Genomic DNA, 22466 nt, shown 5'->3' with positions numbered 1-22466 from the left:
CAGCATCTCTGTGCCTCCAGCCGCATCTCCTCTGTCTCTCCGCATCTCTCCCTGCTTCTCTGGCTCTGCCCTTCCCCACCCAGCTCTAGGCCTCTCCAGTCCCCCTCCCTCCTGGGTCCCCCTCCCCGGACTACAACCCCCAGGCGCCCCCAGCCCGGGGCGCTGCGCATGCCCCCTGCTCCCCGCCCCCTCCCGGTTCCCCCCTCCCTCCCTTCCTCCTTACCTCCCTCCGCCCCCCTCCCCCGCGCTTCAGCTCCCGCATCCCTCCATCCAAGCCTGTGCCGCAGCCGCATCGCCACCGCAGCCCCGGCAGAGCCGAGCCCGGCCCAGGCCCCTGCCCCTGCCCGGCCCTCGGCCCGCCGCCCCCGGCCCCGCTCCCGCCCGCGGGCCCCCTCCAACGGCACCGGTGCCCCCCGGCGCCCCCAGACTCCAGCCTCCAGCACCGAGGCAGGAGGCAGGGAGCAGCAGCAGAGGCAGGAGAAACAGGAGGAGGAGGAGGAGGAGCCGTCGCAGGATGAAGGATCGGACTCAAGAGCTGCGGAGTGTGAGCTCGGGGGTGGGAGAAATGGGGGGGCGGGACCCCAATATTTGGGGAGCGCATGGGGATGAAGTGGAGGAGGTGCTGGGACATGGGGGCAAAAGCTGACTGGAGGTTGGTGGCAGGGGCACCCCAATATGTGAAGGCACCTGATGTCTCCAGTGAACCTGCATTTTAGGGACAGGGGCTAGAAAGGGTGGGAGGCCATTAAGACACAAGGGGGCAGGAGAGGTCCCAGGGGCCCTGGACACCCCACATTCCCGGGAGGGCCCTAGGGTCTAACCTGGGGATGGGAGAGAGTAAGTGTGAGGAGAGAATTGGAGGGTACTGTCATCCGCTGGGCAGATTTGCGAATTAGAAGGATGTGAGCTACTGGGCCAGGCTGAGCCTAGTGGGACCCAGATTTGGGAGATGGTGTGGGGAAGGACAGGTTGGGACTGAAATGCCAACACCTGGCAGTGAATGAAGTGTGTGTGTGTGTGTGTGTGTGGTGTGTGTGTGTGTTGCTCTCCATGGGGAGGGGGCATCTCTCAGAGACCCAGTGGGAAGGAGTGGTCTCAGGAGACAGCCAGAGGGCCAGGGCCTGAGATAGGGTGATCCCCGAGGTGGGAGATGGGGCTGTGGGGGAGACCGAGAGGAGGTTCACACACAGGGCCACGGAATTGGGTTGTATGACATGGGCTGTGCTCTGCTGGGGGGAACTGGGGCACCCTGCACGGTCAGGGGCAGGCTGACAGGAGCCCCTGGTCTGCAGGCCGGAAGAGGCCTGGCTCCAGGAGTCCGGCCAGGCAGTTAGTTGTGTTTGGGGGACGGGGGAGGAGGGTGGCACTGGTGTCTGCAGTGAAGGCTGCCATTTGGAGAGGCTGGGGAGTGGGGGCCTGATAAGAGTGGTTTCTGGGGCTAGAAGGATGCTGGAGGGGTGGGAGAAATGACCTGGGGCCCAAGGAGGCAGAGCTGACAGCCTGCTGTGTGCTCAGAGCCTGTGGTGTTATGTTAATAAAATCCTAGCCCCAGCTGATGTGGCCTAATGCACTTGACCAGGTGCCTGTGGGTCGTTACCCTGGTGGTTGTTATCCCATTTGACAGATGAGGAAACTGAGGTTCTGAGATGGGCAGGAACTTGCTCAAGGTCACCACGCAAGTGGGTGGGAGGATCAGACTGGAATCTGGGTTTCCCGTCTACCAAGTTGACATGTGTCTCCACTTTTTTTAGTCTTTGAAAGACCAGTCTCCACATTGGGGGGGAAAAGCTCTGTCTTTGGGGAGTCCCTGGGATTTGGGGGTGGGGAACCAGGTTACAAAAGACAAGAGGAAGGGGCTTGGAGGCCAGTGACTGTTGTCTCTGGGAGGGATGGGCTAGCAGGTGGGAAGGAAGGAGGAACTGGTGATTGAGGGAGGGAATGTTGAAGATTTCGTTTTTTTAATTAAACTTTTACTAAATACACAATCAGGCATCAGGAAAACGACACTTACAAAAATACCCAGCACACGTGTGCCAGACACTGTTCTAAGTGTTTTATATGTATTTGTTCAGTCACAGCAACCCTAGGAGACTTGTACTACTATTACCCCACTTTATAGGTAAGGAAACTGAGGCCCAGAGAGGTTAAGTAACTTGACTGAAGTCACAGAGCTAATTAAAGGCAGTCTGGCAGGCTGGCTTCAGCACGGATGCTCTAAACTGCCCTTCTCTCATGATGCCGTTTTCATCCAAAGCAGGCTGCTATCCAAAGTCTCATTAGACCCTTACCTGGTCAGGTAGGTAGGCTGAGAGACTACTTCATTTTATAGCGAAGGAAACTGAGGCCCAGGGTAGTTAAAACTTGACCAAAATCACACAGCTAGGAAGTGAGGAGTTCAGGTTTGAACCCAGATCCGCTGCCGCCAAGACTAGCCATGACTCTAAAACCCAGAGAAGTAGAGGGTGGGTTGAGGTGAGGTGGTGGTGGAATTTCTGTGTGATGAGAAGCGGGGGAGGGAAAAGGCAAAAAGGCAGGGGTGTAGGCAAGGCCGGGGATGGGGCCTTCGTTGGAGTGGGTCAGGGACCCTCCTGCTCAGGGTGAGGAATCCTGCCTGCTGGGGGCAGCCAGGGGAGAGGTGGGAGGTGATGTGGAGGGATGAAGGGGGCTGGGTGCCTGCTGATGGCTCTGGTGTTAGTCATGGTTCAGGGAAACTGGAGATTTGGGAGGGCACGTATGGGGCGGGAAAAGGCTGCCAGGTGCCAGGAGTGCGAGGGTCACCCAACCAGAGTTGAGAACGAGGAGGCTGGGAGGCAGAGGGACTCAGCAGGGTGTGGGAGGCCTGGGAAAGGGGTCTTGGAGAGGCAGAGAGGGATGGAAGGGCAGTGATGGGAGGGGATGTCAGCCCGGGGGCCTGATTATCTTTTTCAACAGTACTTTTGAGGTCCCAAGGGGTTCTTAGGTCTGTTCATCACATAGCAGTCAAGGGCACAGATTTGGGAGTCAGACTGTCTGGATTCAAATCCTAGCTTTGTCACTTCCTGTGTGACCTTGGGTAAGTTGCTTAACCTTTCTGGTCCTCATATTCTTCATGTGTGAATTAGGAGTAATAATGGGTCCTGCTTCGGAGGCTTGTCCTGAGGACTGAAATGATGCCAGAAGCGCCTAGAAGGAGGCCGAGTGCACAGCAATGCTCCGTGAGCATTTGTTATTCCACAGCGGACTTGTTCATTTCTCTTGAGCCTCACATCAGCCCCCTGAGATGGACAGGATGTGACCCCTGATTTATTTTGGACTAAACTGAAGGCCAGGGTGGGAACCTGACTTGCCCAAGGTCATACAGCTATTAATGGCAGAGCCAGGGTGGAACCAGGGTTTTCTGTTTCCAGTTCATCAAGCACCTTTGGCGCTGGGCTGGAGCAGAGGCTGTGGCGGGGAGTTAATGAGCTGGATGGTTGTCCCAGGGTCCAAGGAGTGGGGCCAGGGATGGGGCTGAAGAGGGGTAGAGGGAGAGCAAGTGAGGTGGAGAGGAAGGTTGTGGGGAGAGGGGACGCATTGTGGGCTGGAGCCCGTGAGGCAGCTGTGGGGTGGGAGGGGGTGTGGGGGCTGGATGGGGAGATTGGGAAATGGGCGAGGGGGAGGCCTGAGGTGAGAGAGGCTGGAATTTGAGGGCAGGTGGAAATGGGAGCTGTTCTAGGACAAATCATGCACCCTGAGGGCAGGGGCTGGGTCCAACGTATAGCACTTAGGTGTTGGGGCACAGTAGGTGCTTTGGAAATGCAGACCTGATGTAACAGAAGGGAAAAGTGGCCCAGGGTTCAAGAGAGTGGGCAGGGATCAAGAGAACCCTGGGTGATGGAGTGCTGTACCCCAGCTGCGCGGGCTTGTTTCTGCCACTCGAACACACCAAGCTCACCCTGCCTGAGGGCCTTGGCACTTGCTGGACCCTCTGAATGCAAGGCCTTCCCTGACCGGCCAGTCGAGCGCCACCCCCGATGCCTTCTTCTCTCTATCACATCTCCTCCTTCATCTCCCTCCTGCTATGTAGCACCATCTGAAGTTGTCTTGTTCGTTTTGCACTGTCTGTCTCCCTCCCCTGGAATGTCAGCCCCTGGAAGGAAGGCCCTCTCCCTGTCTTGTTCATCACTGTATTCTCAGCAGCACTCAGAAGAGAACTTGACAGAGATCACACATATTTGTTAGGTGAATGAAGAACTCGGTGGGGCAGAGGGAGGATGAGGAAGGGAGTAGGCGGGGAAGGCGGGGAAGGCGGGGAAGGCGGAGGAGAGAGGTTGGGGTGGAAGGCTGGGCTGGATGCTGGTAGCAAGCCGAGGCCCAGGTCAGGGAGACAGATGGACTGAAGCAGGGGGTGCGGTGGAGAGAGACTGCTGCCTCTAGATCAAAGGATGCTTGTACCTCTGAGAAGCAGGTGTGAGCACATGTGTGTTGTGTGCTTGGGCATACATGTGTGTTTACACGCACACACAGACACACTCTGACTTTTCTATCATCCCGTTTCAGTCTCTTTCCACCTCTAGGTTTTTTTTTTTTTATTCAATAATTTACTGGGAATTGAACCCAGGACATTGTGCATGCTAAGCATGTGCTCTACCACTGAGCTATACCCTCCCCCGCTTCCACCTCTGTTTTAATCACCCTCTGGTTGTCTCTTTGGTGGACTTACTGGCTCACATTGTCCCTCTCCTCCCATCCACGCATCTGTCCCTGTTGTCTCCCCACCACCGACACACACATGAGGGCCCTTGGTGTCCCTCATAGAGAAAGATTGAAGCTAGAGGCTTAGATCTGATAACCCCAGGACAGTTCCAGAAGGTTGCCAGGGCGGAGGCACTCTCACATTTAATCCTGTCAAACGCTTGAGGAGTTGGTGGGCCATAAAGAGCAGAGTACCTGGGTGTCTAGCCAGGCTCTGCCCTGTCAGCACACCGTCAGCTGTATGATCTCGGGCAAATGACTGAATCTCCCTCTGCCTCATCTGTCAAATGGGAATAAGAATGGTATCGACTTCATGGAACGGCCATAGGATTAAACAAGAAATGCGAGGCACTTGTAACAGGGCCCAGCTCCCGGTAATCAGGACCATGTGTCAAGTGTACATAATTCTTATTGTCTTCACTTTGCGCATGAGGAAACTGAGGCTTGAGCCGTCCATGGGGTGGATGGGGGCACATTTGATCATCTTGTTGGAGGGAATCTGCTTTCTTTCAGGCTGGCCGACTCCTTTCGGAAATGGAGGCTGTGCACATTTAAACACGCACACTTCAGAGCAGGGAGGGCCCCTCATTTCACAGAGAAACCGGGGCCCAGAGAGGGGCTGAGATTTGCCTAGAATCACACAGCAAGTCGAATGGAGGCTGAAATGCCTGGCTTCCGGTCTGGGCTCTTCCTACAGCCTGGCACTTCTTAGTAGTTTTCCGTCCTGGCTGCTGGAGTTCAGTGGTACTGAGGACAAAGCAGAGAGAACTCTTTGGGGGCCAGGAAGGAATAAAGGGACAGGAGGGAAAGAGCCTGAGATTTAGCACTGGATAGTTTAGGTCCCACCTCTGCCTTATTTGCTGTGCAGCCTTAGGCAGGTCAGACAACCTCTCTGAGCCTGTTTCCTCATCTGTAACATGGTAGGGCCAGCGGGTAATAGTCAGCCCTCACCGAGCACTTATTCTCTCTGGCAGCATCAGGCATTTTTCCAGCCTGGTCTCATTGCCTCCTCCTGCCCACCAGTTAGGGACTTTATTGCTATTCAGCAAATGCAGAGACTGAGGCTCAGAAGGAAGAAGGTGTGTGGCCTTCTAGCTGCTGACCTATGCAAGCTCTTTAACCTCTTTGTGACTTAGTCTCCCCAGTTTTAAAAGGGGGCTATTATAAGAATGAAATGGATCAATGAATGCGGTGTGCATTGAACCCTACCCAGCAAGTTATAAAATGCTATGCAAATGTTCGCCGTAATTATAATTATGTTGACCAATGACCGTTACAGAGTTTAATGAAGATTCAATGAGATAACAAGAATGCAAGACCTACGCCAAAGGTGCTTTCAAATGCTCGTACTTTACGAGGTTTTCAAAGGCTCAGAGCGTCTCTGGAATTGGGCCTTGTCTGGAGGGGACCTGAGAGGGGAAATCGCTGGTGGCAGCTTTGCTGGTAGGAGGCTGCCTGGTCTCAAGCTTCAGAAAGGGCTATGGGAGGAGGCATGTCTTAGACGCCTCTGCTTTCCCAGCTCCCGTCAGCCTGGGTGCTTCAGCAAGTCCCTTTCCTCTTCCCCCTCCGACCTCCTGTTCCCTCGTCTGTGAAATGGGGACATCTCTTCTCAAGGATCAGAAGGGATTATAGACGTAGAAGTGTTTGTAAACTGTAGTAGATTCTCGCTCTCAGATGTCTGTAATCATTACACCAAATAAGTCATCCTCAGGCCCTCTACCTTTCTTCCTCTCTCAAGGGCAAGTAAACAGGCAGCCAAGGATGCTTCAGGGCAGAGACAGGGATCTGGTCCTGGGACCCCAGGAGAGAGAGAGAAGTGAGACTTCAGGAAGTCTTTAAAGACAGCCTGGGGAAGGGAAAGAGAACAGGAAATTTCCCAGACACCTGGGCCAGTGAGAGGCCCCACAACATGTGGGCAGCTGGGCTGAGGGCCGAGTGCTTGCAGAGAAGGGACAGAGGAATGGCTTTTGGCTCTAGGAGAAGGGGACCTGGTCGGGCAGCTGGCTTTTGAGGATGAAACATCATGAGAGGCTGGTGGGTCCTTGGAGATGAGCCAAGCATCCCAGAGCCTTTTGGAGACAAGATCTATTGGTGTAGTTCCGGGTCAGGTGGAGGCTTGAGAAGCCAGAAATCCCATCAGGGCCCCCAAGCACCCCCTGGGGTCACCCCTCCTTCTGGGGGCAACTGTGGGCAGAGATGGAGGAGCCTCCCTTTCCTGGGAGATATTTGGAGATTAAATGTAAGTGCTGAGCATGAACCCAACTTGGTGTGGGGTGCATCACCTGTGGGGAGGACCCCTGGGGTCCATCTGAGAGGGCCTCAGTGAGGGAGTTGGGGTGCCTTCTAGAGGATCCAGCTGGACATCTCTGGGCTTGCAGCTCTCCCCAATGCTGTCGGGGCCCTCTGATTCCAAGTCACTTGGCTGTCTAGTTCACATCTAGGTCCCATCTGGCTCTGTCTCGGTTCGATCTGAGCTGTCTGTGATCTGTCTGTACTGAGTCTGGTTGGGTCTGAGCTGTCTGGTTTCTGTCAGGCCCTGTCTGCAATCTGCTCGGACCCTGTTGAGGTCCCGTGTGAGCTCTTCTCTTTAGATCCCAACTGGCAACCCCACCAGTAGACGCTGTTTGGATCCTGTCTGGATTTCATGCAGGCTCTGATTGTGAGATTCTGCCTGAGTTTTGGCTAGGTTTGGTTTTCTTCTGGAAATCAGGGTGAACTCTGTTTAAACTTCCTTCGATGCTGATTAGGGCTCCCGATGTAATTAAGCTTGATGCGCTCAGCTTTTGCCCTCAGACTCCTGTCCTGAGCTAAGAAGGATCTTGAGTCGGAGTGTGGAGCACGGGGGAGCCCTCCCTGCCCCACTTCCCTCTTTCCCAGCTCCGAGTGAGTGTGCAAACCTGAGGCTCTGAGAGGCTGGGAGAACAGCCCCAGAGGGCCCTCCTGAATGTCCCCGGGGGGCAGGTGCACCTCTGTGTGTCCACCTGTGTCAGCAGGCAGCTTTGCGGTGGGTCTGTGTGCGGGTGAATGTCAGCAAAGCAGTGTGTCTCCGTGTGGGTGTCAGTGGGCCTATTTTTGCGTGCCTTGGGTGTCAGCCCTTCTGTCTATGTCACTGGTCTGTCTGGTGGTGGCGGTGGCGGTGAGGGTGGGTAAATCCCTTTGTGTCTCTGAGCCCCGGGGGTGGAGGGCTGAGCAGCTGCAGGTTGCAACTGGGAAATCCAAGCAAGTGAGAGTAGGTGGGTGTGAAATTGGAAGAGGCTGGATGAAAGCAAGTGAATATACAGAGGAGAGTCTTCGGGCGGGGTGGGGGGCTGAGAGTGGGTGGGAGGAGGGAGGTCGGGGTGCTGCCTGTGTTTCTCATCCAGCCCTCCCCGGGCCTGACTGTGCTTGCTTAACTTGGCGCCTGCCGCTGGCAGTGAAGTGACCTTGTACAGGGTCGGGCTAGTCGGCTAGTCAGCTTGGAGGCTGGAGGGGAAGAGAAGGGGGCCAAATGAGGCCCGGCAGGAGTGGCAGGGGGATGGTGGAGGGGGTCAGGCTCCTGGGGCTCCATTCCAGACCCCTTCTTGCAGCCTCAAGCCAGTTACTGTGAGTCTGACATTTGGCTGGTTGTGACAATATCGAAATACTTGCACACTGCTTGGTTCAAGCAGCTGTCCAGAGCGCCACCCGCCTCTAGGGTGACTGTACTCACACGATCACTTCTACCCCTGAAAGTGTGTCTTTGGCTAATTCCCTTCAAGGTGTCCTTTGGGCCGTCAGCAACCCAGCCTCTGGGACCCTGTGCCCAAGATATCCAGTATTCGTTCTGACTGCTTGATGCCCTGGCCCCCTGCATGTGACCCCTCCCAGGACCCCTGCTCCGAGCCTAGAGCTAGGAGCATGAGGACTGCTCACAGACACTGCCTTCCTTTCCTTCCAGGCGAAAGACAGCGATGATGAGGAGGAGGTGGTCCATGTGGATCGGGACCACTTCATGGATGAGTTCTTTGAACAGGTAACAGAACCTGGCCCCCAGCCAACAACATCCTACTCCCTGGCTCCCCCACCCCCACCCCCACCCCAACTCTTCTCCATCCCTTTGGCCTTTTACCAACCCCTCTGGGTCTGGCCCATTTCCCTGAACCCTGACTGAGCCCCCTGAATCCCTTTGTCTGGCCCGACGACTTGGCTGGGTATAGCCGATTTGCTGCCCCAGGTGGAAGAGATCCGGGGCTGCATCGAGAAGCTGTCAGAGGATGTGGAGCAAGTGAAAAAACAGCACAGTGCCATCCTGGCTGCCCCCAACCCAGATGAGAGTAAGTGCTGCTGCTGGGCGGCCGTGGGCTGAGGGGAGAGGGGTTCTGGGGTCCCAGCCAGGCGTCTCACTTGCCTTGACCCTCCCCTCAGAGACCAAACAGGAGCTGGAGGACCTCACCGCAGACATCAAGAAGACGGCCAACAAGGTTCGATCCAAGTTGAAAGGTGAGGAATGCCATTCCTTGACTGAGGAGGGAAAAAAAAATCTGCGCTCCATTGGACTAAACAGGCCTTTCTATGAGAAATATCTCCAAACTTCCAGGAGCCAGATTCCTGAACAGTGAGAAAGTATGAAACCCAAGATTTCCCAACTTGCTTCAGATTCCTCAGAGAAAGATATGTGCATGACAGGAAAATGAGGGAGAGGAAGCTTTCTGTCCAAACTGCATCTGAGCTCTGCTGGTTCCATCAGCATGAAGGTCCACCAAGGAAAATACAGTCTTCCAGGTGGCTGTAGTTTCACAGAGGCCTTGTTTCTCCAGAACAGGTGCTGGGCATAGCGCTAAGCACCCAGTAGGTGGGCTCAGCAAATGCTTCTGAATTGGTATCCTTAGCTCAGGACAGATTGGACTGTGTGGCTGACATCAGGGGCTGGCAAGCTTTCAGGAGGGACTTGCCAAATGCTCATGTATTCACTCTAATTTAAGGACTTGGGTGCTGGTAATAACCACCTTCCCCCAAAGCATTGTGGGTTGGGAACCTCCCTGTTTGCTGGTGCCAGGGGACTAGCAGTGTTACCATGATGCTAATTGTATGCTCATGGTAATTCTGCATCAGAAAACATTTGCCGAGCATCTACTCTGTCTGAGAAACACTGCTGGGCTTTGGGGAAAAGGAGTCATGTCAGATGCCTGGCCCTGAGCATAATGACCTTGGTCCAGGGAGTTGAGGACAGGGACTCCGGGCCCTTCTGGACTCAACAGGAGGCCATGTGTGAGCCTCCAGTGCTGATCTGTAAGCCCTTTGCACTCAGGAGAGTGCGCTGGAAAGCAGAATGATCTAAACTGGGAACACATTAATCCAGGCAGAGGGAGTCCACTTCTATCATCAACTCATCCTGGACAAGTCCCTGTCCTCAGCTTCCTCATCCGTACAGTAAGAACTGAAGTGACTTCAAAGCTGGCTTTTTTTTTTTTTCCCTTCGGTAGGAAAATCTTTTTTTTCCCCAAGTGAAATCTTACCCAAAATTCCAATATATAGAACACATAAAAGTCAGGCTGTTCTGGTTGAACTGGGGTTGGGAGACCGGGTCCTACCTGCCTGGCCTCCTCTTCACTCCAGGCAACAGCCCCTGAGGTTCAGTCTCAGAAGCAGGATTCCATGGAACACCATTTAAAGATCCCTGGGCTCAGTGATTTCTTTGAGCCCGTGGAGCTCCGACCTTAACACTCTCTGACCCTGAGAGGGGGTGGTGGGTGTAGCTCAGTGGTAGAGCACATGCTTAGCAGGTCCTGGGTTCAATCCCCAGTACCTCCATTAAAGAAACATATATAAATTATGTAACAGGGGGAAAAAGCCCCTGAGGGCTGTATGGTTTAGAGTCTGGGAATAGACCAAGAAAGAAGCTAGGGAAAGCGGCAATGGCGTAGAGAAGCTGAGCTCCAGAGAAAGAGACAAGACTGGCTTCCCTATCTTCCTCCAGCTAGGTGGTGCCCCGAGCTCTCGCTTTGTGCATGACCCTGAATGAGTTGTTTTACCCATTTCCATCTAAGTTTCTAGTCTGAAACATGGGCTGAACTCCCAGGACTGCTGTAAGAAGTCAACGAGGCCCTGTCAAGGATCCCTTCCTCCAGGGCTTGGCCCCAGCCCCAAGTCTGACAATAGGGTCCCAGTCTGGCCAGAGATTCTGACATCCCTGGGTGTGTGTTCCTGGGCTTTTCCAGTAGCAGCAGGGCCAGAGCTGTCACTCAATCACTGGCCCACCATTGCTGGCAGGGGAGCGTTGGGGTGCCACCGAGCCCCACACCTCCACCGCTGCCAGCAGAATGGAGAAGCAATGTTCTCAGGAACAGCCTGGAGGCCCTTCCAGGGCTGAGAGGGCCTGGTGATTCATCCCTGCTGCATTTTCCGGGCACAGTAGATCTTATCCTCAAGCTGTTTTTTTTTTTAAATCTGAAGAAGTGTGGGTAGTGCATGATCTAGAAGCAGGAATCCCAGCTAAGCTGTGTGCTTTTCCAGAACATCCTCTAGACGTGGGAATTCCTGGGACAGGGATCACCTTGTAAGGCAGGGTGGGAGAGCAGTTTTCTCTGTTGGAACATCCATCCACTTACTACAGAATTTCCCAAGGAAAGGGTGTCCACTGGAACCTTACCCACCTGAAAGTTCTTGCCTTCCACCAGAAAAATCCCGGGGTGGGTTCCTGCCCCTTTCCAGAGGCTGTAGGAAGTAGAGTCCCCCCCATGTTGGGGATGTGAACTGGGTGGTTGGGAAGGAGTTATGGCTGTGGGACTTTCCAAGACCCAGTCCTTCCACCTAGCCCCCTTCTGTCCGGTACCGACTGACCCTCAACCTCCCTTCCTACCTGCCTTCCAGATCTCCTCAAATAGCCCCTTTACCTGCTGACCGCGCCCCCCTCACCCCACCCTGCCATTCCTGGAGTCTGCTGTCTGCCTTCCCCTGGGTGTAACATCGGTTCATGGGCCTGGTACTTGCCTCGGGGTGTCGACCCTTCCTACGTCCCAGACCCCCCGCCCCGCGTGCCTCGGGTCCCCCACCCTTCATTGCATCCTCTCTTCCACAGCGATCGAGCAAAGCATTGAACAGGAGGAGGGACTGAATCGTTCCTCCGCAGACCTGCGCATCCGCAAGACCCAGGTAGGAGGCAGAGGTCAGGCACCATCGGGGTCGGGCCGGGACCAGAAGCCCTGTCTTTTGGGGGAGGGCAGGGCAGAGCGGGCACAAACATGGGGCACAGCTAAGGAGGAGCCTGGACAGGAGCGGGGCTTTGAGCGGGGGCTTTGGACGAGGCTACAGTGGAGGGTGGAACCCGGCCACATCTCAGTGTCCTAGCCGGGCCTTGGCTGATTTGGGCGTAGGATAAGGGCCTGGGGGTATGGGACTGCGCACTTGTGAGGGGTTGGGATCATGGCGCAAGCTGAAGAAGGGGCCGTAGGCTAACTCAGTCCCTCCTGCCCACTACATCCCTCCACGGTCTCTTTTCCCCGCCTCCTGATGTGTCTATACCCCGACCCTAGCACTCCACACTCTCCCGGAAGTTCGTGGAAGTAATGACTGAATATAACGCGACCCAGTCCAAGTACCGGGACCGCTGCAAGGACCGGATCCAGCGGCAGCTGGAGATCAGTGCGTGTGTCACCCCTCCCCCCAAACTCCCGAGACCTGCCTCGTACTCCTTCCAGACCCTTCTTCTCCATGGAGGGGGCGCCTGGCCTGGGGCTGGACGGGAGGGTGGGCTCCCAGGTCCCTGCCGCATCCCACCACTTTAGGCCCCCAGGTTGGTCCAGTCCCTGAGCAAGGAGTCCTTTCTCTCAACAGCCGGAAGGACCACGACCAACGAAGAACTGGAAGACATGCTGGAGAGTGGGAAGCTGGCCATCTTCACGGATGATGTGAGCTCCGCATGGGGGTGGGGGCTGTTTTTGGAAAGCATTTGCCTCTCTTCCCCAAGCTTAGGCTGAACTCAAGGTCCTAAGTCCGCCCTGGAATAACAAGCCCTCAGAGGTCTGGACCCGGAACTGGGGAATTCCATGAGGGCAGAGCAGGAAGGTACCCTCATAAAAATGGCAAACAGGAGGGTGTCAGGCACTGTTCTAAGCGCAGTACGTATTTGCATTTACCTGCTAAACTCATTTAGGCCTCACGTCAAGCCTTTGAGGGAGCCGCATTTCCCAGATGAGGAAATCTGACCCAAAGAGATTAAGTTACTTGCCGAAGTCGCACAGCCACGGGCAGTGCCATTCAGGACCCTTCAGCACTAAGATACAATATTCTCTACTGAAACGAGTCATTTCACCAAATGACTAATTTGCCTACATTTTGAAGATTTGAAAACAAAAACACTTTTAGTTTTGCTGAAGTTTTGCGCCCTGCCCTGCCCTGCCCTTGTCATCTTGTATGTGAAATAGATGGGCTTTCCCCAACCGTAGTTCTTCTTTCTCTTCACTGACTTTTGCCCTGGCCTGACCAGTTCTGTCTCTCTGCTCTGGTGGCAGAATGACTCTGGTTAAGGTTTCTAGACCAGGATTAAAGTATGTTCAGTGACTGTCTAGCAGTTTTCAGTGAACTGTTATTTAGAGAACTGATCTTTGTTAAATTGGCTTTGAGCAAATTGATAATGGGCCAGTTAGCCTGGCGCCCTCCCAAACAGTTCTGCCCAGGCTGTCTCCGTTTCTGTCTCTGTCTGAGAATGGAGGGAAGCCTGGTGAGTGGTTCTAAGGGGATACAGCTGACCCTTGCCAATTAACTCACCATCATTGCAGTGGAAATCCATCATCACAATGCAGGGTGGTTGGTATCCTGCCTGAGTGCTAAACAAGATGGAGCCAGGCTCTAAGGTAGTAACTTCTAGGGTCAGGGAAGGCTTCCTGGGGGGAATTGAGCTGTGTGCCTTAAGAGACAAGGAGCATTTGGACATGGGGAGGTGGGCAAAAGGACATTCCAGACAAAGGGGACAGACTGGACAAAGACAGGGAGAGGGGACCACTTGCCCAAGAGCCACTGGATGATTTGGACTGTTTTATGATTTGGGGAGATCAGGACAGAAAGGGAGACAGGGCCTTGACTGCTAAGGTCCAGGTATGTAGCCGGTGGGTAGTGGGGAGCCCTGGAAGGTTTTAGAGTAGAAGAGTGGCTTGATGTGTTCTAAACAGTGAGTGGTTTGGAAAGTAAGTGGTCTGGCTTTTGTGGGAAAGAGGTACCTGATTGTGGGTTGGAGCCTCTCTTTCACTGATTCCTGAGGGCTGCCGTGTATTTCCTTGTTATTTCTCCCTGACCCATGTCATGGGGGTTCCAGGAGATTTGTGGGTACACTGCCTTCTCCTGTGGGCTTCCTTTTCTGCTCAATCCTCTCCCTTTGCTGTGTCCCCTTCTGTTATCCTGTCTTTGACCAGATGGCAGCTCCCAATACTGGTGGGGGTCCAGGCCCCCTGTCTCCCTTCCCAGGGTTTCTCTCTGTATGTGGCAGAGGCAGCCCTGGGCCAAGGTGGTGGACCCAGGACAAGTTTTATTTCTTGTAGTTTAACAAACTTCTCTGCTTCCTGTGTGCCAGGTACTAGTCTAATCTACACACATTCACTCAATCTTCACACAACCAGGTGGACATTGTTAGTATCCACATTTTCCACGTGGGGAAACTGAAGCCCAGAGAGGTTAAGTAATTTGCCTGTGGTTACAGCTAGTAGATGCCAGCCAGATTCGAACCCTGACACTCTGGCTGCAGAATCTAAATTCTTCTGGGAGCAAAGGGTGGTCTGCAGCTCTCTCCCTGCCCCCATCGCCCTAGATCAAAATGGACTCACAGATGACGAAGCAGGCGCTGAACGAGATCGAGACGAGGCACAACGAGATCATCAAACTGGAAACCAGCATCCGCGAGCTGCACGACATGTTTGTGGACATGGCCATGCTCGTGGAGAGCCAGGTACTGCCTCTGCCCCAGCACTCGGGGCCCCACCCAGGTCCCCAGGACCCCCTCTTCCAGTCCAGCCCTCACCCCATCCCGGGCACATCTCCTCTGCAGGGCGAAATGATCGACCGCATTGAGTACAACGTGGAACACTCCGTGGACTACGTGGAGCGAGCCGTGTCCGACACCAAGAAAGCTGTGAAATATCAGAGCAAGGCCCGGAGGGTGAGCCGGGGCGGGCAGGCCTGCGGAGCAGGTGGGCTGGAGCCGAGCGGGTGGGGCTGGGCTCAGGCCAGGGCTGAGGTGAGCGATGAAATCCCGTGAGAGGCCTTATCTCGTATTCTGACCTCTTCCTTTTTCTGTTTTCTCTCCCCTCTTCTTTTTTCTCACACCCTCCTCCCCTATCTGTCTGTCGGTTTGTCTGTCTCTTTCTGTCTCTGTCTCTCTCTTCCCTCCCTGTCGCTCTTCCTGCCTGCAGAAGAAAATCATGATCATCATTTGCTGTGTGGTGCTGGGGGTGGTCTTGGCGTCATCCATTGGGGGGACGCTGGGCTTGTAGGCCCCCCACCCCTGTCCCTCCCAGACCCTTCCCCCACCACATTGGGAGCAATACCCCCACCATCCCTCCACTCCATCCCCTGCTCCAGGCTCACCCTCAAGACAGACCCAGGCAGCCCCCCCTTCACCTCCCCCATCAGACCCTGGAGTCCCTGGACCTCCCACGCCATGGACCACCCTCGCCCCCGCACGTAGATAGCAGCAGGCGTGATCACACATGCACACCAACATGCATGCCGCCGGCACATGCTCGAGACGTGTGGACACCCCAGCGTGTGTGTGTGTGTGTGTGTGTGTGTGTAGAAGCACCAAATCACCCTTCCTGCCCCACACCTCAAGTCTGTGTGTTGTCTGAGCTTTCCTCCTTCACCTGGGTTGTTGTGTAGACTGTGGCCAGGTGTAACACAGCAGCCCGCCAAGCCCCACTCTGTCTTCTGTGAATAGTGGTGTGTGTGTGTGTGTATACGTCTGTGTGTGGGTGTGGCCACAGATCTGTGGACACAGTTTATGTAGATGGAATTTTTGTGTTTGAGTGTTTAAATCCACTGCAACAGCCCTTCCTCCCATGACACCCACCCCCCTACCCCGTGTCTGCTGCCTAGTGGGGCAGGTTGTGAGTGTATAGATGCTCACACTCACTCTCCCAGAGGATCCAGGTGGGCCCAAGTCCTCACAGGCCATGGAGGACACCTTAGCGCAATGTAGACCAAACCCTCCTGGCTTAGTCATCCCTGCGGCCGGCGTGTGTCCTGGGGAGCGCGTGTGTGTGTGTGTGTGCGTGTGGAGTTCAGCCACAGTGAGTGGAAGCACACTTGTGTGAATAACTGGCTTGGCCTGTATGTCCATGTGTATTTCCCAGCAGGTGATGTGAGAGGCATGTGTATGTGTGTGTCTCGAGGACGTGCCTGGCGTGTCAGTAAGCCTTCTCCTGAGTCAGCGCTCGTTGTGCACTGGACACCTGTCTGGGGTGGGCACAGAAATGTATGTTTCTGTGCTATCTCGAGTATACCTGCACATATCTGTGTGTGTGTAGGACTTGTACGTTGTGTGTTTCTGTCCCCTGTATAGCATATGCACATACTCATTTACCTGTAAGGACGAGTACCCCAGCCAGGTTTGTTTCTCCAGATTATTTGTCCCCTCCGTCTCTCCCCAGAGCTGCTGACCGCTATCCAGTGTGGCCACACACCGCTATGTCAACAATTGTGCCACGGAGCTTCCTGCCCTGTGTGGTCTGAGCCCCTGTGCACACATGCCCAGATGCTTATTTTTCTCTGTCTCTGCCAGAGGGTAGGCCTGCCCCTGTGGAAGCTGGGACACCTTTGAGTGCTCCTACCTGCCACGGTGGCTGAGGCCACACCCAGGCACACACATGAAGGGCGGAGCAAGGCACATGCTCACCCCGCAGGTTGTGGGTACAGGCCTGCACATGGATGCCTCCTGGGAGGGCTCTTTGCGGGCAAGTTACTGATAAGGGGAAATGTCTAAGGCTGCCCCAGGCAGATTGGAAATGAGGGCATTCTTGAGCAGTAACTTCAGAACTGGGAGAGGCCAGTGATGGTCCCCACCACCCCGTCTGATACTCTGGGCTTTGCCTCAGGGACCTTGGGTTTGGGGAACTGTTTATTTCAGACGTGCTGAAGTGGGCTGAGTCCTAGGGCCCAGGCTCCTGCTGAAATACTGGCAATAGCTGTTCCCCAGCAGGGTGAGACTGAAGGTGGGACACAGGCCTGGGTTTCTGATGGTGAGGAAGGGGCCAGCTGCTCCCTCGCTGCGTAGACAACATGTGCATGGGTAGGTTTGTGCATTTGGTGACCGGGAGGAGGTAGTCAGGCAAAGGACAATGTTAGAAGCCTTTCAGTCTGTTGGCCCAGGAACATGGACCCACGTGTGCAGGATTGAACATGCAAGTACAGGAATGCGCCCTGCCCTGGGGTCAGGCATACGTGTGCACAGGATGGAGGACTTTGGTGTGAGTGCAGATCATCTCCTGGAGGGTCCCAGGTCCCTCTTCATGTGAAGCATGTGTGTGTGTGAATGAGAGATAGACAGTGCAAATGTGACCTTTGGAACATAATCCCCCGCCTTCCCCACAGCTCAGCTAGCCAGCCTCTGCCCTGCCTGGCTGGGCCCTGCCTGTGTGTGGCCAATACATGTATGTAACCCCTAAGGTAGGCTCTCCTGAGGAGGGGAGCCTGCCTGTCCATTCCCAGAATGCCCTTCGTCAGGACCAGAAATTTGCCCCCGTGTCTGACTGCAGCCCTCCTGCTCCCACTCAGGCTTCTTTGGGGACGTCAGAGCAGGCCCCAGCATCCCCCAACCCCACCCTTTTTCCTTCCTGCTGCCCAGGCAGGATACCCTTTCAGGCCAGGTGTTTCCGGAACTCCCACAGCCTTGGGGCCACAAAGAGAAGGGTGGAGCCATGGCTTGAGTGACGCTGTTGCCTCCTTGAGTGGTTTTAGGCCTGTAGCTGTCCATCTCTGGGTCTCAGTTGGACCAGAGAATCCCCAAGAGTCTGTTCTGCCTCAGCTTCTATAAGTCCCACACATCATACGATGTGATTGCTTGTTGGCTGCTGTGTGTGTGTGTGTCCTGGAATGTAGTCTGGGGGCTGGTGTCTTTTGCACGTTCTCAGACAAGCGTGTGCTGCCCACCCGCCACACACCTACAACCATCAAGCCCCTGTGTGCCCCGCAGGTGGTCCCAGGCTTGACCAGGGCTCCGTGCTTCCCCTTCCCCTCCCTCCCTAGCCCTGCCTCTCACGAAGCACACTGCGTGTCCATCCCATGTGCCTGTGGGTTGATGCACGCTCTTGCCACGCCTTGAGCGTGTGTACATGATGTGTTCTATGCATTCACCCTGCCCTGCACCCCCAGCCTGCCCCGCAGAGGACAAGATGGGTGGCCCCCGGCTCCCTCCCCCCAACCCCGCCTGCTGTGCAGTCATGTGCGTTGGCGTGTGTTTCTGTGTCGCTGGCGTGTCACGTGATATAGCCGTGTTTGCTGACATGAGCCCCTGCCCCTTCTGTTTCTCCGTTGGTTTCTAGAGCTCTTTCCCTCTCCTCCCCGGAGGGGACAGGACTCCTGGGGCCTGGCTGGGGGCCCAGAGCCAGGCCACCCTCTCCTGTTAGCCCTCAGAGTCCCATTTCTCTTTATTGGTGACCAAGTTGCAAATGGATAAAACACAGAAAAATTCTGCCCCGCCCCCCACCCTGCATGTCCTGTCCCCAGAGCCCCCCACCCCTATCCCGGGCCGGGTTGGGCCCCGTGGGACGGGAGAAATAGCAACCAATCCAACAGCGGGCATGCTGTGTGCTCACTTCCTTCTGTCCCCAACCCGGGACTGGCGCCGTGGGGAGAGGGACGTGGTGGGTGGTGGGTGGGGGAGCTGGACAGGAGGATGGACACAGGCTTGGAGAAGAGTTTTAATCCAGGGCTTGGCAGATACAGCATTACTGGGGCATCTTTAGGCAGAGATCTAACGATATTGCAGGAGCTGATTCAGGTAGAGGAGTGGGAAGAAGTGAAAGTAAACAGGTTTCCTAGGGCTTCATTGAAGAGAATCAAAAGATTAGTGTCTAAAGGTAATACATGTTTTTAAATAGGGGGAATATGACCCCCAAGGACGGACAAAGGTGGTAGGAGGAACCAGGAAGCATCTTCACTCTGAATCCAGGACTGAGAATCACATGGGGAAATCAGAAGGCCAGCATGAGGCCTGTGGAACTTCTACCCACTCATGTTCTGCTTGAAAAGCCAGAAATGGGGTGGGGCTGTTGAGCATCAAGGGAATCAGACCCTCGCCAACCTGCCGCCAGGCCTGGGTTGAGAGTGAAGGTATGCCTGCCGCCAAGCCCTGCCCTAGATCTTAGGGGGGTCAGGTCAGAGACTCAAGGCTCACGGGTTAAAATGTGGAGAGCCCTAGAACAGCTAGTCTGGCACCAGACCCCTCCTCCAGCTCTAGCATGCAGCCTTCCCTCCCCATCCAAGGTCTGAGGGCTCTGGATGAATGTGCTATGCTGGGCTCCAGGCCCCAGCTCCACCGTCACTGGGCTGAGCCCTCCATGGCCTGTACCCAGCGGATGGTGCGGGTCCGGCTCTCCTCCCAGGAGAACAGGGGCTCGTAGCCAAAATGGCGCTGAGCCTTGTCGGTGCTGACGGTGAAGGTGGTGTTGGCCACAGCCAGCGTGTAGGGGTTGAGCAGGGGCGCGTAGAGCAGCAGCGGCCGCAGCAGCCACTGCAGCAGGGCATTGAGGGCAGCCAGAAGCACCAGCAGCCAGTAGGGCAATAGAGGGCGGGCGCCCACCAGCCGCAGTCCACAGGGGCCCAGGAACTCCATGTTGAAGTCCTCGTAGCTCTTGTAGGGGGAGTTGTCATAGCAGAAGTAGACCTGGCCACCCATCAGTGCAGCTCGATGCTCTAGCTCCCGGGCCACCAGCACGTGCATCCAGGCCACGTTGCCTGTGGGGGAGGGGAGCAGGGCAGGATATGCCCGAGTGCCCTTGTCACCGTGTGATGCTGCTTGCTCCCAGGCTGGCGCAAGGACAAGCTACCCCTCCTTGGGTCCATGTAGGTGCTGCCCGTATGACTACAGGCCCTGGTGAAGGCCCCTCCCAGGCCCCTGTAGTCATTTGTCCCCCTGGGCCAGCCTGTGTGGATGCCAGGCCTGTTGCTCCTGGGCAGATGCTGTTCCCATAACTGAAATCCTTTCCTCAGCCCATGACATATTTTTTATGTCAGCCTTCGCAGCTTGCATGGGTCCTGTTTCCTGTGCAGACGATGTCCGCATATCATAGGTTGCTCTGGCCCAACTATAGACCGTCCTTTTTTAGCCAGAGTACACAACAACCCCCCTCCCCGAACCACATAGGTCCTGCCCCATTCTTAGCCTCCCCCACTGCCTAGCCCGGGCCTCACCCACGTAGACCCGGCCATGCTCCACAGAGGCTGGGATGGCCCGGAAGAGCCGACCGCCCAGGCGCAGGCCCTGGTGGTAGAAGTCCCTCATGATCTGGTGGCCTTCGCCGTAGATGCCAGTGGGACGCAGGGCACATGTCACTAGGGGCAGCCCCCCTCGGACCTGGGGGCAAAAGGCAAGCACTGCTGAGACCTAGGACCCCTGGGCCTGCCCTCTGCCCTGGCCTCCTCAAGCTGGAGATGGAAGGGAAGTGCCCAGGGCAGGAGGCAGAGGAGCCCGCAGGCCCCAGCTCTACCTCTGCCTGGCAGCCCTTTCCACCCCGTCTCCTACATTTCATCTTCCCCGGCCTCACCTTCCTTCCGTTGGCTTCCAGGACCAGCCGCTCAGCTAGGGCCTTGCTGCAAGGATAGGGGTGTCTGTGTGCTGCTTCATATGGGGTATTCTCATTCCCCCTAGTGGAGAGAGAGGGAAGAGTCTTAATGCTGAGGGGAGATGGGGCCCTTGGAGTATTGGGGGAAACCTCAGCTCACCTGTAGAAGGGCTGGCCTTTGACGTTGGGCCCCACAACTTCCATGCTGCTTGTGTAGACCAGGAAGCGTGTTCCACTCTGTACACAAGCCTCAATCACATTCTGTGTGCCTGGGGGAGGTGTTGGGTGAGGGGGTGGAACTGTCCAAGCTGAAGCTTCCTCCCGCTCTGCATCTTTCCCCTCCCTATCCCAAAGCTATGCAGGCATGTGCCTTCCTTCCCCAGAGCCAGGGAAAACCATAGCAGGTCAGTGAGGGCTGGCCTATCATGACAGGGGCAGGAGTGTCCACAGGCCAGCTTGTCAAAGGAGAATCAGAGGTCAGGGTCAAAGAGGGGGCAGGGGACAAACAGCCAGGATCAGGCCATGTGCCAGGGAGTACTGAGTACTTGGTCAGAACAGGTGGGGAGCATCTCACCCTGCACGTTGACCTCATGGATGGTCTCAGGACTGGCTCTCCCGAACACGTCCACCAGCCCAGCTGTGTGGATGACCACATGGGCTCCGGCCACAGCTGCTGCCACCTCATGGGCCTGGGTCACGTCCCCCTGGATAGCAGTCACCTGCACGGGCCCTGGGAGCGGGTAGGGGCCACCAGAAGCATTATCAGAGCTGAGGCCTCTGGCCAGCTGCTGGGTTTAGCCCACACCCTCAGGAGCCACATGTTCCCAATGTGACTCATCCATTCCCATCCATTTGCACTGGAGAACATAACAGGCATCATCTTTTCCACCACAGTGAAGGGATCCACACCCTCCACCCAATCCTCCCCAACTCAGTCCCCACCAGTCACCTGTCTTCAGCTCCTCCAGCCAGGGATCCAGGTGGAGGTCAAAGATGCGCAGCTCACAGAGCCGGGGTTCCTGCTGCAGCAGCATGCGGACCACATGCTCCCCCAGGAAGCCACAGCCACCTGTGACCAGGTACACCAGCTTCTGGGCCTGTGCAGAGTCTGCCATGCCCGGCTGGGGAAAGAGACTCTGGCTCAACTGGGCTGCCTGCCACCCCTGCCCCAGCGGCAGCAGCCCACCTGTTACTCCTAGAAGGGGCCTCTGGCTTAGTGGACTGGAGCAGGGACACAGGCCAGAGCAGTTTACGGAGGCTGAAGCTGCGGGCACAGTAGCCAGGCTACCTGCCCTCTGACCCTGCCAACTGCAGTTACCAAGATAAGGGGGAGGGCTCGGCCTGCTGGAAGGGGTCAGAGTTTGAGGTGGAGGGGAGATTCTGAAACAAAAAGAACAAGGGAGCTGGAGAGACAGGGTAGGAGGGTAGGAAGGGCTGGGACTGGAGGAAAGGAGCCCTGGACCCTGGCATCACCTCTGCCTACCTGCAGCCACCGTCTGAGGGTGCCCAAACTGGCCGTCTTTTCTCGTCCCCTGGGCCAGCAGGCCAGCAATACACCATCCCCTTCCGCTTGCTCCTCCTCCCTCCTGGCCCATTCCAGGAACAGAGAGCAGCCCAGCCTCCACCTCTCCAGCCCCCACTCTCTTGCCACAGGGCACCCTCTGGTGGCTACTCTGCGCTGCACTGGCATCTGGTTCCAGCGAAGAACTTGGGAAGGGGGATGGGGAAGGCAAAACCTGCTGGGTGGGCGCCGAGAAGGGGTTTCAGCTGCAGGTTGGAGCAGGCAGGGTGACCTCACTCCCAGTACATGACGTCAGTCTTTCCCTCTTGCTGGAGTTCCCAGGAGGCCAGAAGCCCAGCAGCAGCTGTGGTTCTGGGAAGGGAAAGGAGGCCTGACCTTGGCCCTGCTCTGGCTGGCCTTGGCAGGGGATTTCTGGATGGCAGTTCCAGCCTATCAGATGGCCGGGAGTGATGGCGGCCGAGTCTGCAGGTCTGGGCTCTTGCCCAAAAGCCCCTCTACCCATCCCA

At 56.0% G+C, this 22466-nt stretch overlaps 2 protein-coding genes across 4 annotated transcripts; one reads left to right on the top strand and one right to left on the bottom strand.

Annotated features, from left to right (window-relative positions):
* The first annotated feature begins 461 nt into the window (after positions 1-461).
* STX1B (syntaxin 1B) lies at positions 462-21741 on the top strand. Of its 2 annotated transcripts, none has more exons than XM_006201296.3 (10): positions 462-544; positions 8630-8704; positions 8906-9005; positions 9097-9171; positions 11750-11823; positions 12204-12312; positions 12505-12578; positions 14471-14608; positions 14708-14818; positions 15072-15706. In XM_006201296.3, the coding sequence occupies exons 1-10, from the start codon at positions 515-517 to the stop codon at positions 15150-15152; spliced, it is 867 nt and encodes a 288-aa protein (XP_006201358.2). In that variant the 5' UTR covers positions 462-514; the 3' UTR covers positions 15153-15706. The 2 variants fall into 2 exon arrangements, with proteins under 2 accessions (XP_006201358.2, XP_031543271.2); XM_031687411.2 differs by lacking the exon at positions 15072-15706 and adding an exon at positions 21333-21741 and having other exon boundaries at positions 464-544.
* HSD3B7 (hydroxy-delta-5-steroid dehydrogenase, 3 beta- and steroid delta-isomerase 7) lies at positions 18563-22395 on the bottom strand. 2 transcript variants are annotated; one of them, XM_072942981.1, is made up of 7 exons: positions 21922-22394; positions 21388-21559; positions 21013-21168; positions 20599-20707; positions 20421-20520; positions 20068-20230; positions 18563-19611 (listed from the first exon to the last, which is right to left on the bottom strand). In XM_072942981.1, the coding sequence occupies exons 1-7, from the start codon at positions 22126-22128 to the stop codon at positions 19196-19198; spliced, it is 1323 nt and encodes a 440-aa protein (XP_072799082.1). In that variant the 5' UTR covers positions 22129-22394; the 3' UTR covers positions 18563-19195. The 2 variants fall into 2 exon arrangements, with proteins under 2 accessions (XP_072799082.1, XP_072799083.1); XM_072942982.1 differs by lacking the exon at positions 20068-20230 and having other exon boundaries at positions 19423-19611; positions 21922-22395.
* Positions 22396-22466: the final 71 nt, after the last annotated feature.

This window comes from Vicugna pacos, chromosome 18 (genome assembly GCF_048564905.1).
Source record: "Vicugna pacos chromosome 18, VicPac4, whole genome shotgun sequence".
Lineage (NCBI taxonomy): Eukaryota > Metazoa > Chordata > Mammalia > Artiodactyla > Camelidae > Vicugna > Vicugna pacos.
The sequence above is the reverse complement of the archived record's forward strand: the minus strand, read 5'-3'. Positions and strand labels throughout refer to the sequence as shown.

Bases quoted from the DNA above. Each gene is read 5' to 3' on its own strand.
- STX1B (XM_006201296.3), top strand. From the start codon at position 515: ATGAAGGATCGGACTCAAGAGCTGCGGAGT. The intron at 9,006-9,096 runs GTAAGTGCTGCT...CCCTCCCCTCAG, and splicing joins TGCCCCCAACCCAGATGAGA to AGACCAAACAGGAGCTGGAG. The intron at 9,172-11,749 runs GTGAGGAATGCC...TCTCTTCCACAG, and splicing joins GGTTCGATCCAAGTTGAAAG to CGATCGAGCAAAGCATTGAA.
- HSD3B7 (XM_072942981.1), bottom strand. From the start codon at position 22,128: ATGCCAGTGCAGCGCAGAGTAGCCACCAGAGGGTGCCCTGTGGCAAGA. The intron at 20,708-21,012 runs GTGAGATGCTCC...CACCTCCCCCAG, and splicing joins CCATGAGGTCAACGTGCAGG to GCACACAGAATGTGATTGAG. The intron at 19,612-20,067 runs GTGAGGCCCGGG...CCTCCCCCACAG, and splicing joins GCATGGCCGGGTCTACGTGG to GCAACGTGGCCTGGATGCAC.